Raw genomic sequence first — 14,922 nt, 5'->3', positions numbered from 1 at the left:
CATTCCACCATAGCGCGCAATTCAGCTTGAAGAACCAAGCCTATACCAATATGTTGGCAGATGCCGTACAACCAGTGGCCATCAGAAAGAGTGACAGCACCATCTGTATTCAATTTCGACCACCCGACAGCAGGTGGCACCCACCGTGCATCTACAGTACCCACCTCGCGTTGTATCGAAAGCCGAGTTATATGCCTTATTCCATGAGACTGAAGTTGATGGAATTGATCCTACGCATCAGAGAACACACGACGATTTCTGCGTAACCAAATTTTCCAACAAAAGATACCCAAAACAATATTTCAGGGCACAATATCAGCTATCATTCGCCATGAAAAAAACCCAAATGCAAGTCTGGTGGAACAATACTTTGCCCGATCGGTGAAACAAACGGACAGCCCCGAAGGACATGCAAAGTTGTTTCCACACCCGCCGCACAAACACCACATAGCCCATTAGTCATCAACCGATCTCGGAGCACCAGCCATAAGAAATGGCCAACCCGCTGCGGCACATGCAATTTCCAAATCAACCCACCAGATCGACTCAACTCAACCCGCTGCACCAGCCATTAGGCATTCCGACTGTATTATTGTTCTTGATATTGAAAACTACAAACAAAACATGGTAGCCAAACACAACCAAAAGATCCTACATTAAGTCAAACTTTCAACAAAAACAACCCTCTCATATGAAAATCCATGCAATTAAAGCAATCAACACAAGGCAATTTCCTCCATGAAATACTTTCACTTTCTCTACATCATTGTTGCTACTAGGGGTTGCCTTCGAAACCGAGTTCGAACTTGAACCCAAACCCGTCCCGGCTAATGAAGAAGTTGACCCAATAGCTGGTGGGGAACTTATTGTAGTTGAAGAACCAACTTCTTTAAAGATTTTTGTAACACCCCTAACCAGTATCTATCGCCAAAATAGGGTTATAAAGCATTACCAGAGTTTACTAATTAATTTTCAGACTTTTCTTTTCATCAAGCATTCGTATTTATAACCAATAAAAATCAAAAAATTAATGAGCTAACGTTAACCAATTTCACTTGTACATACCATTATAACCAAAATCAAATCATCCAAAATTATCGATAGAACCAATGGATAATGTGATATATCTCCAACAAGCTTCCAACTCGATCGAGCTTCCGATAATCATTTCAATGCATCAAATAATTATACATATTACCAATAATAATTCAATTCCAATAATAAAACACACACACATATATATAATATTCATTACCAAATAGCATTCACTTCAATTAAAATTATACAGAATATAGCTCATACGAACTTACCAGGCTAAATTGCAGAAATACCAAAATTCAGGAACATTTTGGAAATTTTCTATTTTTCTCAAATTTCCACCCAATCTTGATCTAAATTAATATTTCATTCAATTTACTAATTTAAATAATAAAACAATTCATTTCATGCAATTTGGTCACTTTTTGACATTTTTACAAATTTACCCTTAAAGTTGTACTTTTATTCAATTTAGTCCCTGAGCCTAAAACGTTCAAATTATCCATGCTAACTGAATATTCATATATATATTTTCCTCCTCCTCCTCCTCCTCCTCCTCCTCCTCCTCCTCCTCCTCCTCTCCATTCCACATTCTTAATTTATATTATATGCTTATAAGTAACATTATCTATGATTTCACTATTTACTTGTAAATTTATTCAAAATTGTCCATTTGAGTCATAGCCACTAAATTATTTTTATCTTGAGCTAAAGAACTCAAAATTAGGATCCGATAATTTTCCCTGAAACTAGACTCACATATCTTCTTGCCATAAAATTTTCAGAATTTTTGGTCTAGCCAATAAGTACAGTTTATTCTTTAAATTTACCTCTGTTCTACTCAGTTCTGACCCTTCTTCACTAAAACTTAATTATCTCATTGTACAGAATTCGGATGATATTAAATTTTATTTCTATTGAAAATAGACTCTTTAAGGATTTTAACATATAAATTATAATCCATATTTAATTTTTTACAATTTTTTATAATTTTCCAAAGTCAGAACAGGGGAACCCAAAATCATTCTGACATTGTCTCACAAAATCTATTATATCTCATGATTCACAATTCCATTACTTACACCATTTCTTCTATGAGAAACTAGACTCAGTAAGCTTTAATTCCATATTTTGTTCATCCTCTAATTTCATTTCCACAATTTATGGTGATTTTTCAAAGTTAACCTACTGCTGCTGTCCAAAATTGTTTTTAGGGCAAAATGTTAATTACTAAGTTTATAAATTCCTTTTTCCCTTTCTCTATAATATTCCCCATCACTTTCACTTATTTCTCTTCACTAATATATCAAGAACATAAGAATTTATATAAGAAAACTCTACTATAACATCTTTTCCATGCTATTTCATTAATATCAAACTTAAAAATATATTGAAATCTCAATGTTCTTATCTTGTCCTATTGATTTCAACCTTTTACTTGATTTTCTCTCTCCTCCAGCTTCAATTTCTTGAATCCAAATTGATATTTCAGCTCCCCATAGTCTCCTTGTTATCTTTCTCTCTTGATGGCTATGGAAATTCTTTTGATTTCTAAGTGAAAATGGTGAACTTTTTTGGTGGAAGGACCAAATTGTAAAGAAAGCAAAACTTTCTTTCTTCTCTTCTCTTCTAACGTGAATTGCATGGAAAATATGGTGGGTTGGTTCCTTTTCATCTTTCTTTTCACTTATATATACTAAATAATAAAATAATAAAATATTATTTAAAAATCAAATTAAAATATTAATAAACTAATATTTATTTATTTAATTAATCTAAAATATCTCCAACATCATCATTATCTTCTAGATTTCTCTCTCTTCTAAATGACCATTTTGCTATTTATGATCTTTTAAAATTTCATCCTTGAGTCATTACTTAATTTGGTAAAATTACGATTTAGTCTCTCAAAATTCTTCACCTATTTAATTTGGTCCTAATTCATCCATTTTCCTTAGTTTCTAGATTATTCCACCCTTAAAATATTTTCATTATTGGTCCTTCAACTTTTTATTATTTTCACTTTAACCCCTCAAATTTTGAGTATTTACCCTTGGGCAACAAAACTTTTCTCACTTTTACGATTTAATCCTTTCTTGAATTAATATGTCATAATTTACTTCTTAATGTTGACATAACTCAAAATTACCCTTTTTATCACTTTATTTCCTTATTTTACTATATTAGGAATATTATCTTACTTTCTTACTGTAATAATTTTCGGGGTATTACAATCTTTGCATCTAGTGAATCTGGTGATAGGTTCAAAATACCTACCCAACACCATAAAAAAATAATGGTAAAAGAATTATGGACACCTTTGTACTAAAAGTCAAATTAATTTCCTCTAATTAAAAAATGAGTAAATTAATCTCTGTATAGTAGACTAAAGAACAAACTAATCATTTTGTTAAAAATTCTACTCATTTCTATTGTTAAAAATAGGTCCCAGTATGTTAGAATGAGGTACACGTAGCACGCCACATGTAACTTTTTGGTTATTATGTTCGTCATACCAGTTTTTAACAGTAGAAATAGATAAAATTTTGAATAAAAATGATCAATTTGCTCTTAGATATAATGTACAATGACTAATTTGCCCATTTTTTAAGTAAATGGAGTCAAAATGTAATCTGACTCTTAATATAGGGATCTCCATGGTATTTTTACCCCAACAACAACAACAACAACAATTAGCTTCATAAACCATTAAAAACAGACAAATGTATAGTATTATTGTAAGAGAGTTCACACATACTAGGGCAGTCAGACACTTTAGCATCATTATTACAAGCTGATGGCATATGAAGAGCCAAAATGGTATTCACTGGGAGACCAAATGAAGGATCAGTGCTCTCTTCAATGAGGATGCACTAGCACTTTGGCTTGTCGGCCTTCATTTTTTGTGTGTCTTGGCAACACTGTGGTGCTGATTTCTTTGCGGTTCCACTCACAAAAGGAATACAAGATGCAAGATTAACAAGCTGGTCAGCACATCCATTCTCATCACCCTCCATTATTGTTGTCTTTGTTGTTTCCATGACAGCCCATGTTGCCAATATAATGCATATCACCACCATCTATAATGATCCCAAATTTTGGCCCTATAACACAAATTCCTTCTCTAAACTTTTCTAGGTTTTTGTTGTTTTCTGGTTTTATGCAAATTGGGGGGTCTTTTTTTTTTGTCAAGGTTTCTTTTGGTTTTTTTAGCTTGAATTGGTTAGGTATATATAGAGAGTTAGGCCACTTTTTGCTCCAATCATTTTTGTTAAAGTAACTAGGAGGTCCCTATATTATAGGGATTGGATCAAATTAGTCCCTATACTATTAATAAGAATCAAATAAGTTCAAATTCTAACAAATTAACATTTACTGTATAAAAAATATCTTTAATTTTTTTTAAAATTTCAATTTAATTTCAAACAAAAGATTTTATTTATAGAACAATAAAAATATTAACTCTGTGAAACAATAAATGATATTTTTTATATTGAAAATGTTAACTATATTTCAATTTGACCGTATTTGACTTTTTTAATAGTAAATTGATCGTTTAAAAAAAGGACTAGTTTAATCAGATCTCTATAATATAACAACCTCCCAAGCACCATATATGAATCCTTTCCTTCATTCATAACCAGTCTTTGCATTTAACTTTTTTTCTCTATAATCTCTTGAAATACAGAAGCTGAAGTTCATTGTGAAGGAAGGGGTAACACTTAATATACCTACGGAATGCCTTGAGAGATGGTATTCCATATTCCAATGAAGTATGTTAAAAAGCCATTCCCGATGATATCTCTTTGATTTGATTTCAGGGTTTTTTTCCGATATATTTGGATGAACAGTGAAATCGATACGCTTAAAAAGGTTTGGCATCAACAAATTGCATTCAAGTATATTACAGATATCCTTGTATGTACAATCTTTGTAGTTTAGGTTTCTTTGTTTCCCGTTTCCCTCCTCATTTTGCACGTCTTCCACCGTTGTCGGTAATCGGGGGAGTAACCTACTTGGAAAGGTGGTTAAGAACTACTATCGAATATCAATAACAAAAAGGCAAACCCTCATTTCGTAATCAAAACCGTGCATTTGCAAAGCGGACAAAGAGCTTTCATCTTGAGCCATTTATCTACACAGTTGGTATGGAAGAAATGAGAGCAAGGGAGTTCCTTTAGCATATCATTGTCGGCATAACTCACCAAACAAATGCAGCAAACCTGCATAATGTGCATATAAAACAAGTTGATTTATGGTTTTCGGGTGAAAACAGAACAATGTGATTATAATACTTCCTAAAACTTACAGCATCATCTCCCGGAATAGCGCAGTCCTTTTCGGTTCCTACGGTTTCAGCCCCTCCTTTAACTTCCGAATTAATTTTCCTTATGCTTCCGCTACCGTCTTTTTGTAACTTGAACTTGTAAGTTGGCAATGAATCGATGCATTCTGAAGAGGCTCCTTTAATTAGGCCTAGGTCTCCACAACAGCATGCTAAAACCACACATAGGATGAAGGGCATAGTAAACTCGAGATAGCTAAAGACGAGAAACATTATACATAACCTACAATGGAGTCAAAGAAACTAGTTGATTTCCGGACAGAGAAAAAACAACGAGTAGTATAATACTTATACAGGTAAGTGTCGACACCTGTGTAAATTCGAAGCCCGCGAGGAAGAGTAACCTCCAAATAACCAAACATTTCCAATAATAAACCATACAAAAAAGTAAGCTTTTAGCACCCATTTAAAGTGCTCTAATAATCTGCTAAGCCTGCCAAGTTATCATGCAAAATGCATCAGCGGTCATATATAAGTAAAGATTGATGAAAGTTATATATAAAACACACAGACAAGTAAATCTTAGGACCAAAATGAAAAGAACTCATAAAAGACCGATAATGCATACTGTCTGAGGCTTCAATTTACTTTGGAACAAGCTAAAATCTTTCTTAAAACGAGCACAGCAAAAAATGATTTTTAAAATGTCTATTGTACTTTCAATAAGAATAACAGTAACAATGAACATAAAAGATGTTCATAGGAACCTAGGAATAGTAAAAGTAACATGGAGGCCCTTGTACTATAAGTCAGATTGCATTTTGTCCCCTCTACTCAGAAAACGGATAAATCAGTCCTTGTACGTTAGATAAAAGAGTAAAGTAGTCATTCTGTTAAAAATGTCATCCATTTTTATTGTTAAAAACTGATCCTTTCACGTTAACATGAGGTACACGTGGATATTTCATCAGCCACGTCAATTTTTAACAGTAAAAATGGAATAAAAAGGACTAGTTTGCTCTTTGATCTAACATACAGAGACTAATTTGCTTATTTTTTTAGTAAACGGGGCAAAATGCAATCTGATTCCCAGTACAGGGGCCTCCATGGTACTTGTACCACCTAGGAATCAATCAATGTTTATTTCTTCTTTTGCTAGACAAGCCAAATGCAAAATTTCTTCCGATACTAGATATTCTAACACACGAATATAATCAATATTTGCACTTTTCGATATGAAAACTGACTGATTCTAAGGACAAGACCCGAACTTTCAAGCTCAGAAACGGAGACGCGTAAACGGGATCATGCAACTTGAAGCCAACTATTGTAATGTTGACAACAATTAAAGCAAATGGTTCCACAACAAGAAGAACATAACACTAAGAAACCATCAAGTACTAACAATTGAGCATCGGAAAACATCGAACATAAAAAAAGGTAAGCACTTACGTCGGATATGGAAGAAAACAATGTTGGAAAAGGATTGGAATAGAAGCAGCACAACCTGCAGCATAACCCATAATCCAAGTAGACAATGGAGCTTGTGGTTTTTCATTTCTAGAAACTACTATAACAGTTATTGAAGCAACAATTTGACTTATATTGAAAACTAATCTAATATAAACCCAAAAACAAAATGGTGACATAAAACTTCCATGACTTGAAGATGGTTGAATCACAGGTTCATGAGAGTCAACATTGTTCACAACTTGACCATCGTTTGGTGCTATATCAAGAACATGATCATTGCTTTCATGGAGGTTTTCAAGTGTTTGCTCCATTTGGTAAAGTTTCTATTTTTTGGCCTTTGATCAACTGTTCTTCATTTTCAAGCCATCATATCAGTTTGTGAATATCTTTAGCAAACCAACAAAAATCAGTCCTTGGTCGAACCGCCAATTGTGCTGCATATACAAAAATTTATAAGAAAACCAACAAATACTCCAAAACAAAGAACTTATTCATAGCCAAAAGAAAAAAATTGATCTTCCCTCGATTTTCTCAGCAAATCATCCATTAGCTTGGAAAAACCGCCACAAAGAACAAGAGAATCATTAATTTTAGTTATAATAATTCAAATGGAAGCAAAAGTCTTCATCTTTTTTATTTTCCCAGCAACCAAACATTTTCCAATTTCTCAGGGCTGAAAAAAGAGGAGAAAAAAAGTAGTCTTAAACTAAAAATGGGTGATCCCAATTCTCAAGTTCAAGACTTTGTTTACATATTTGGATTCAAAATTCTCTCTTTTTCTTGTTTTTTTTCCCAGTTTTTTTTTTCTCAGCATCCAAACATCAAGCAAAAAGCTTACATGCATTAAAAATTTCAACTTGAAAGCAGAGAGGAATTAAGCACTTACCAATCACCAAAATTGATTAAAAAAAAGTAACTTGACGTTTATACATATTTAACCCAACACTTAAAAAGGACTTACAGTATCTATTTTTGGGTTTTAGCCACTTGACCAGCTCTGTTTGGTGAAAGCAAAATAATAAAAGGGAGCAAAAGATTTTGATCAAAAGGTAAGATTTTTGGTTTACAAAGAAAAGCAGGAAAGCAAAACGGCGGTAATGCACCTGTTTATTTGTCGTTTTAAGCTTGGTTTTTTGTGCAAATTTCCCTTTATCCCATTCTAAACGGGTCTGTTCTGCTTGGTTCAATTTTAGGTTTTTAATAATGTTAAATTATTTGGTTTTTCTTTATATCAATATTAAGTTTTAAGACATCAGTCAAGCTTTTAAGTTTTTTCACTAATATTTTTTTTTGTTAATTTTAAGACTATTTTGTCATTTTATCATATGATTTTAATTTTTTAATTCTAGAACTTTTTATATTTTAAAATATTACATCAATAAATTTAATTAAAAATAATAATAATTAAATTTAAATTTTGAAATTTAAAAAATAAAGAAACTAAATTCTAAATTTGAAAAGAGTACAAATACTTATAATATATTTTAATCATATTTCTAAAAATATATATTTAACCATTAATATAAAAAAAAATTCCTACCATACTTATGCCCTCCATTGAATTATTTTTTGTTGTTGAGTGGGCATTCTATTCACTTTTTTTATTGGGGAATTAATTTACTTTTAACTTTTCTTAATGCTGACACATATTTTTTAAAGTAATGAATTAATAATGGAAAATTAAAATTATCATCTGTTGACTGAAAACACATAAAATTCTAAATTACCACAATCTTTTTATTATTGCAATCAATATTATTACGAGAAGTAAAATATTATATCCAGTTATAAACTGTTATGTTAAGTATAAACAAGTTTAAGGTTTATATGTAAAATACTATACTTTTTCTTTATTGGGTTAAAAATGATATCTAAACTATTATTTTTTATCTAATTTGCCCCAAAAGTCAATACCAACACATAAGAATATGACACATGGTAAAATATTATTAGATGTCATACACTTAAAGGGTCAAATGAGATAAATTTGGTGTTTAGGTATCACTTTGGATCGAAAGAAAGTTTAAGTATTGTTATCCTTCGCCCTTGGACCCCCTTGCTAGATCAAGGAACTTGGCGAAGCTCGACCTCATGGCCACACCAGGGGAGAAATATGTTTCGTGCGGACATTCTGTCACACCAAGTGAGCATATTGTTTAATGAGAAGAAGATATAAGGAGAAGAGTTCTTGATGGAAACCATCCATTTATCATATCTTAGCTTAACGAGCATATTGTTTAATTATTTCTAGTCGATTCCAACAATACCCTAAATTAACATCTACCACCCTAATAGGGCACCCAAAGAATAGGGAACTTAATGGCTAGGACCCACCCTTCCTTCTACAAATACTTCTTTAAACACCAAGGGTATAAGAGAAAGAGTAAGACATATTATCCAAACTCTGCTCAAGTATAGTTTCAGTCTCCTTAAATCACCATCTATAGTGTAAGTTGCCCTCTTTCTAGTGGCTTACCACAACCCTTATGGCGTGAATCGCCCCATTATACTATTCAACATTTTGTATAACATTAGTGTTAATTTGCCTCATTAGTGGGAGCCTAACAAAAAGCTATATTTTTATCCTTAAAAGGCAACAACCACCAAGAGCAAGAAGACCAGAGCATTCCCCAAAGCTAACATCAGAACAAGTCTGAAAAATAGGGCCAAAATAACATGGTGGAGGCCTACCATCCATCTTACCTTCAAATTAAACAACAGACACATCCATCCTCTACCTTTCATCCCCTTAACAAACCATCACGAAGATGAATATTGTTGTTTTAAGGAGAAAAAGAACCCTGACCAACAATCCAATAATATCATGAATTGTAAGCCTAAAACAAATTCCTTTGGGCTCAACCTTGGGAGCATGTCTGAAAGAAAGCCTGAAGGAGTGAGGAGCAATCAAGAAATGAAGAAGGAGAAGATTCCTCTTGGGACTAGAGACAACCCTCCAGAAGGAAACACAATTCTAACCTAACGTGAATATGGTTAGAAATTTCCTATTTAGATAAAACCTTATAATAGCATATACTAAAAATAAAACAAAATAAATTGTTGCTAAATATAGATAATTAATAATATTAATAGTAATGATATGTCAAACAATTAAGGTATCCAATTGGCACAATTTTATAGGATTTAAACCCATAATTGATAAAGCAGGGGATATGTTACCAAATTTATTAATTTTTAGTGTTATCTTTCCTCCACTTTAAAATGGCAATGCTAAGACCCGTCTCTACATCATAATAAGCTATTATTTTCACCGCCTACAAATATTTCTTTCACAATACATGGGTTTGAGAAGGCTTCCTCTTTTGCTTTGTGTTTTGATTATAGTTTCATGTGAGTTAATTTTCTCTTTTTTATTTAGATGTAAATCCAAATATGTCAAATTATGATTTTAATCCTTCTATTATGCTTAAATTTTGAATTAGATCTCTATATTTTAATTTGATATAATTTAATACTTCAATGCAATTATATTAGATAAAGTTCTGATGTGATTTTTTCTTAAAAAATTCATTCCAATTCATCATATGGATTTTTGGTATGTTGAAAGTGTTTTTTTTTCTTTTAAATTTATGTCCATTTTAATAGTTAACTATTTGGATCAGGGTTAGGGACAAAGGCAAAGAGCGCCAGGCAAGGCCCCCTCTCCCCCAATGGTAGATTTTCTAATGACACCCTTAAATTTTTATGAAATTACATGTTAATATAATGATAAAATTACACTTTAGCCTTCAATAATTTTCTGGCTTCTTCCTTGACCGGGATAGAAGCAAAGGGAATAGGGGTGAGCAAAATTCGATTCGACTCGAAAAAATCGAAAAAAAATTCGAATTTCGAGTTAAACGAATCAAGTTATTCGAGTTAATCGAGTTATTCGAATCAACTCGAATTTTTTTTCGAATTTCGAGTTCGAATCAAGTTTAGTTTTCGAATTCGAATAATTCGAATAATTCGAATATCAAACTATAATATTTTACATTTTTACCCCAAACTCCCAAACCTTTTTACTTTTTCCTCAAAACTTTTACTCCTTCCCACTTTCTCCCCAAAACTTTTACTCCCTTCCCCTCCCAATCCCCCAATCTACCCAAAATCCATTTCCCACCAAAATTTTACTCTCCCATTGATTTTTTCTCAAAATTTTACTCCCAAAAATCCTTAAAACATTTTATTTTCCCCCAAAATTTTTACTCCCTCCCACTTTTCCCCTAAAACTTTTATTCTCTTCCCATCTCACCTCCCATCTATCCCAAACCCTCCCCCCTCCAATTTTTTTTTTAATATTTTCCCTCTAAAATTTTACTCCCCCTATTTACTTTCCCTCAAACTTTTATTCCCCAAAACTTTTTATTTTTCCCCTAAATTTTTACTTCTCACCCTTTACTCCCAAATAAAAAAATCAAAATATCCAAATAAAAAATCACTAAACATAAATAGTAATAATTTTATTTATATCTACTATTTATATTATTAAATTAAACTTCACATTTTATATTATTTATATTATTGAATTGTTTAGTCATATTGAATATTTATATTAAAATTGAATTATTAATTATGCCATAAAATATTCGTGTTAAAATTTTATATTGGTATCAATTTCACATTTTATTTTTAAAATAACTTTTATTAAAAAATCATATTTTTACATTTAATATATTTTTAATTCTAAAATACATAGTGACAAGAATCTGAAGATAATTGAAACAACTAAGCAAGCAAAGAAGCTAACCAGTATATAAAAAATTAATAAATAAATTATGAAGTGATGAAAGTTAATAAAAAATTTGATTAAGGTGGACAAATTTTATTACGATGGGTGACAATGGTTACAAGGACCTAAAATTATTTTTTAAAATTTAACTCAAACAAATATATTCGATTCGATTCGATTCGAATTCCATCTCACTCGACTCGATTCGAGAAAACTTCAAATAAAGTTAGGATGATAAAATGAGATTTGAAAACTCGATTAACTCGAAAATTTTCGATTCGATTCGATTCGATTCGATCAAATGCTCACCCCTAAAAGGGAGACAGGCCCCTTGGTTAAATGGAAATTTTTGTATTTTGGTCCTGCTCAAAAATTAATAATTCAATTTAGGCCCTTTTATTGCAATTTTTTCTGCTTCCACCCCTCAAAATTTATAGTGTTATCTAAGTTCCCTAACATAAAATTCCCAGCTTCACCCCTAATTTGGACTAACTAATAACATTATAAAAGAAAAAGGATCAACTTGTGCCAAATTGAAGTAGAAAGACTAAATTTCAAGTTTAGACATAGTATAAGGATCAAAACTGTAATTTAACGGATCCAAAACTATCATCCAATTTTAGTAGCAAAGCAACTAATGAAAGACATTTTTGTTGTAGGTATATCCTTTCAACAACTGCTACAAGTTGAAGGTTGGAGACGGGAACCAGTTCTTTGCACCCATGATGAAGACTGCAAGGATTACTGCAAAGGGTTATATCGTTGCATCAAAGGCTGTTGCAATTGCTTCGATGAAATGCAAGTTCAACAACAACAGCAACATGTTAATGAAGCCATCCCTGTTTCATCTTGTTCTAGAGGCAATGGCCCAAATAATATGCATTAAGCATGCCAAGTTGTTCATTGTATATCAAGTGAAATAAATTTGCTTTATAGTAAGGCAAAAGCATTGTTTTTTCTATTGATAAGTTCCGAATCAAAATCTTTATCCAAGGAAAATGAGTTCTTTTCAGGGACGAAGGCAAAGGATAAACAAAAGCCCTAGTACCCTTCAAAATAGGAAAAAATATATAAGTTAATATATAGTAAATTTGTAATTTGGCTCCCTAAAAGTGATAAAATTTTGATTTAGTCCTTCTAAAACCTTGAAGTGAAATTACATTTTAACTTTGATAAAAATATATAAGTTAATCTCGACACACCAAAAACTTTTTTTGATTTCGCCCCATGTTCTTTTCATTGAGTGCCAAAGGATCAGCTTGAGCTTTTGTATATAGAGTTTATTGTACCAGACGTCTCGAAACCGTGATCCTTATTCTAAATTAATCCCTAAACTTCAAAACGTTCTAAGTACATCCTAAACTGTTGAGGTTATATCAATCAAATCATTCTATTACTAAAACAATTAAGTGACATGTCATATCTTATTTGGCATAATTTAAAATGAAAATTTTAAAACAAAATAAAAAGTGAAAAGTATATTGGAACATTTTCAAAATATAATATAGTGTTCCAGTCGTTACAAATGAAAAGTTATATGACGTGGTTATTAACCAAGAGTTATCACATTTCATGGTGATGAAGTATGTGTCTTAAATTCAAAAATCATATCACTTTGTTATTAACAATAAATCATGATTATTTAGGGATACATCTATTGAATAATTGCGTTTATTGTTAAAAGATGTAACTATCCATTTAGATAGCCGTGTTTGTATAAAGAGACATGAGAACTCCTCTAAATAGAAGTCAAATTTCATTTGATTTTATATTTTTTAATTTGTAATACAGTACGTAATTTAGTCATTCCATTTTTATTAATATTAAATGGTTTGTGATTCTAATTTATTTCATATCATTTATTAATAATAAAACCTTATTAATCATTAATTAGTGTCCACTTGTGCCAGATAGGAAAATTAAAGTAGCAAAATTTCATTGATTGTAAATCATAAATGTAGTATTTAATTTAAACCCATAATTGGATACGTTACCAATTTGAATACATTCTTTCTACCTTTAAATTCCCAATCCTACCACCCTTCTCTACACTTTTTTTCATTGCCAGACATGGGTTCCAGAAGCCTTACTCTTTTGCTTTCTGTTTTGCTCATAGTTTCATGTAAGTTAAATTCCATTTTTATTTTATTTTGTTGAAACTATCATCCAATTTTAATAGCATGGCATTTCTTTTTGCAGGCTTGAGCTTTCAACAAGTGCTACAAGTGGAAGGTTGGAGAGAGATACCGGTTCTTTGCACCCATGATGAGCAATGCAAGCAATATTGCAAAGGGGAATATCGTTGCATCAATGGCTCTTGCAATTGTGCTGATGAAATGCAAGTTCAACAGCATGTTAATGAAGCCGCCCCTGTTTCATCTTATGTTAGAGCCCATTCCCCAACTACTATGCATTAATTATACATAAAATATTTGAAACCCAATAAGTTGTTGGTATAATAAATGAAATATAAATTTTCTTTTATAGTAATTCATACCTAAATTCTCTCCTTATTTTTTGAATCCATAATCTTGCTTAAAAAGGAAATGAGTTTTCTTCAAGGCCCCTCTAAAAATGGGAAATTTTACAAATTAAGTTAATAAATGGTATATTTATATTTTGGTCTATAAAAATGATAATATTTTGATTTAGTCCATCTAAAACTATAAAGGTATATGATAATATAATGATGAAATTACATTTTAGCTTTGATCAAAATATATAACTTAATCTCGACATCCTATCATCCTATAGCTTTTGGATATGAAGTTAATTGCACTGGATGCCCCAAAAACATGAACCTCATTCTATATTGATCCCTAAACATCAAGACGTTCTAATTACATTCTTAAACCATCGTGGTTACATCAATTAAGTCCTTTCGCTATTAAAATCATTAATTTAATTGTTAAGTGATATCTAAATCTTATTTCACATAACTTAAAATGAAATTTTTCATACAAAAGAAAATGTTAAAATGAAACAAAAAAAAAGTTAAAAGGAAATAGAAATGGAAAAGCAAAAATGAAGTGATATATGAGTTTTAGTAATAGAAGGACTTAATTAATATAATCTTGATAGTTTAAAGATGTGATTTTGAAGTTTGGAGGACTAATTTAAAATGAGAATCAAGAGATGCCCGATCCACATAACTCTTTGTATATATATGTAATATTTGAGTAATTGAGCATCACTAATAAAATTTTTTGGGCCACGAGAAATGGCCTCTTGACGATGAATAATATAGCCCATAAGTTGGACTTATTTTTTAAGGATTTGTTTCGCTGGATGTCCACCAATTATGATTCAGATTTTAAATTGGTCTTTAAATTTTAAAATATTTTAATTGAGTCCTTATAATATAAATATTGTACTAATTAGGTCTTTGTTAGCC

At 31.3% G+C, this 14,922-nt stretch overlaps 3 protein-coding genes and 1 pseudogene across 6 annotated transcripts; 2 read left to right on the top strand and 2 right to left on the bottom strand.

Annotated features, from left to right (window-relative positions):
• Positions 1-386: 386 nt before the first annotated feature.
• On the bottom strand, positions 387-4,218 carry LOC121219207 (non-specific lipid transfer protein GPI-anchored 14-like; annotated as a pseudogene).
• Positions 4,219-4,912: 694 nt separating this feature from the next.
• Positions 4,913-7,912, bottom strand: LOC107932938 (E3 ubiquitin-protein ligase At4g11680). Of its 4 annotated transcripts, none has more exons than XM_041096943.1 (5): positions 7,683-7,912; positions 6,776-7,469; positions 5,694-5,816; positions 5,348-5,606; positions 4,913-5,261 (listed from the first exon to the last, which is right to left on the bottom strand). In XM_041096943.1, exons 2-5 carry the CDS (start codon positions 7,105-7,107, stop codon positions 5,109-5,111), a joined length of 867 nt encoding a protein of 288 aa, XP_040952877.1. In that variant the 5' UTR covers positions 7,108-7,469; positions 7,683-7,912; the 3' UTR covers positions 4,913-5,108. The 4 variants fall into 4 exon arrangements, with proteins under 4 accessions (XP_040952877.1, XP_016720548.1, XP_016720550.1 ...); XM_016865059.2 differs by having other exon boundaries at positions 6,776-7,230; positions 7,758-7,908; XM_016865061.2 differs by having other exon boundaries at positions 6,776-7,230; positions 7,683-7,884.
• Positions 7,913-9,986: 2,074 nt separating this feature from the next.
• LOC107932986 (uncharacterized) lies at positions 9,987-12,535 on the top strand. The gene is made up of 3 exons (XM_016865119.2): positions 9,987-10,147; positions 10,420-10,470; positions 12,188-12,535. The coding sequence occupies exons 1-3, from the start codon at positions 10,096-10,098 to the stop codon at positions 12,412-12,414; spliced, it is 330 nt and encodes a 109-aa protein (XP_016720608.1). The 5' UTR covers positions 9,987-10,095; the 3' UTR covers positions 12,415-12,535.
• Positions 12,536-13,541: 1,006 nt separating this feature from the next.
• On the top strand, positions 13,542-14,018 carry LOC107932984 (potassium channel toxin alpha-KTx 3.16). The gene is made up of 2 exons (XM_016865118.2): positions 13,542-13,650; positions 13,728-14,018. The coding sequence occupies exons 1-2, from the start codon at positions 13,599-13,601 to the stop codon at positions 13,943-13,945; spliced, it is 270 nt and encodes an 89-aa protein (XP_016720607.1). The 5' UTR covers positions 13,542-13,598; the 3' UTR covers positions 13,946-14,018.
• The last annotated feature ends 904 nt before the right edge of the window (positions 14,019-14,922 follow it).

Source organism: Gossypium hirsutum, chromosome D07 (genome assembly GCF_007990345.1).
Source record: "Gossypium hirsutum isolate 1008001.06 chromosome D07, Gossypium_hirsutum_v2.1, whole genome shotgun sequence".
NCBI lineage: Eukaryota > Viridiplantae > Streptophyta > Magnoliopsida > Malvales > Malvaceae > Gossypium > Gossypium hirsutum.
The sequence above is the reverse complement of the archived record's forward strand: the minus strand, read 5'-3'. Positions and strand labels throughout refer to the sequence as shown.

Coding starts and splice junctions, on each gene's coding strand:
- LOC107932984 (XM_016865118.2), top strand. CDS start 13,599: ATGGGTTCCAGAAGCCTTACTCTTTTGCTTTCTGTTTTGCTCATAGTT. Junction 13,651..13,727: donor TGTTTTGCTCATAGTTTCAT/GTAAGTTAAATT, acceptor TTCTTTTTGCAG/GCTTGAGCTTTCAACAAGTG.
- LOC107932938 (XM_041096943.1), bottom strand. CDS start 7,107: ATGGAGCAAACACTTGAAAACCTCCATGAAAGCAATGATCATGTTCTT. Junction 5,607..5,693: donor CGGGCTTCGAATTTACACAG/GTGTCGACACTT, acceptor ACTCCATTGTAG/GTTATGTATAATGTTTCTCG. Junction 5,262..5,347: donor CTATTCCGGGAGATGATGCT/GTAAGTTTTAGG, acceptor CACATTATGCAG/GTTTGCTGCATTTGTTTGGT.
- LOC107932986 (XM_016865119.2), top strand. CDS start 10,096: ATGGGTTTGAGAAGGCTTCCTCTTTTGCTTTGTGTTTTGATTATAGTT. Junction 10,148..10,419: donor TGTTTTGATTATAGTTTCAT/GTGAGTTAATTT, acceptor TATTTGGATCAG/GGTTAGGGACAAAGGCAAAG. Junction 10,471..12,187: donor AGGCCCCCTCTCCCCCAATG/GTAGATTTTCTA, acceptor TTTTTGTTGTAG/GTATATCCTTTCAACAACTG.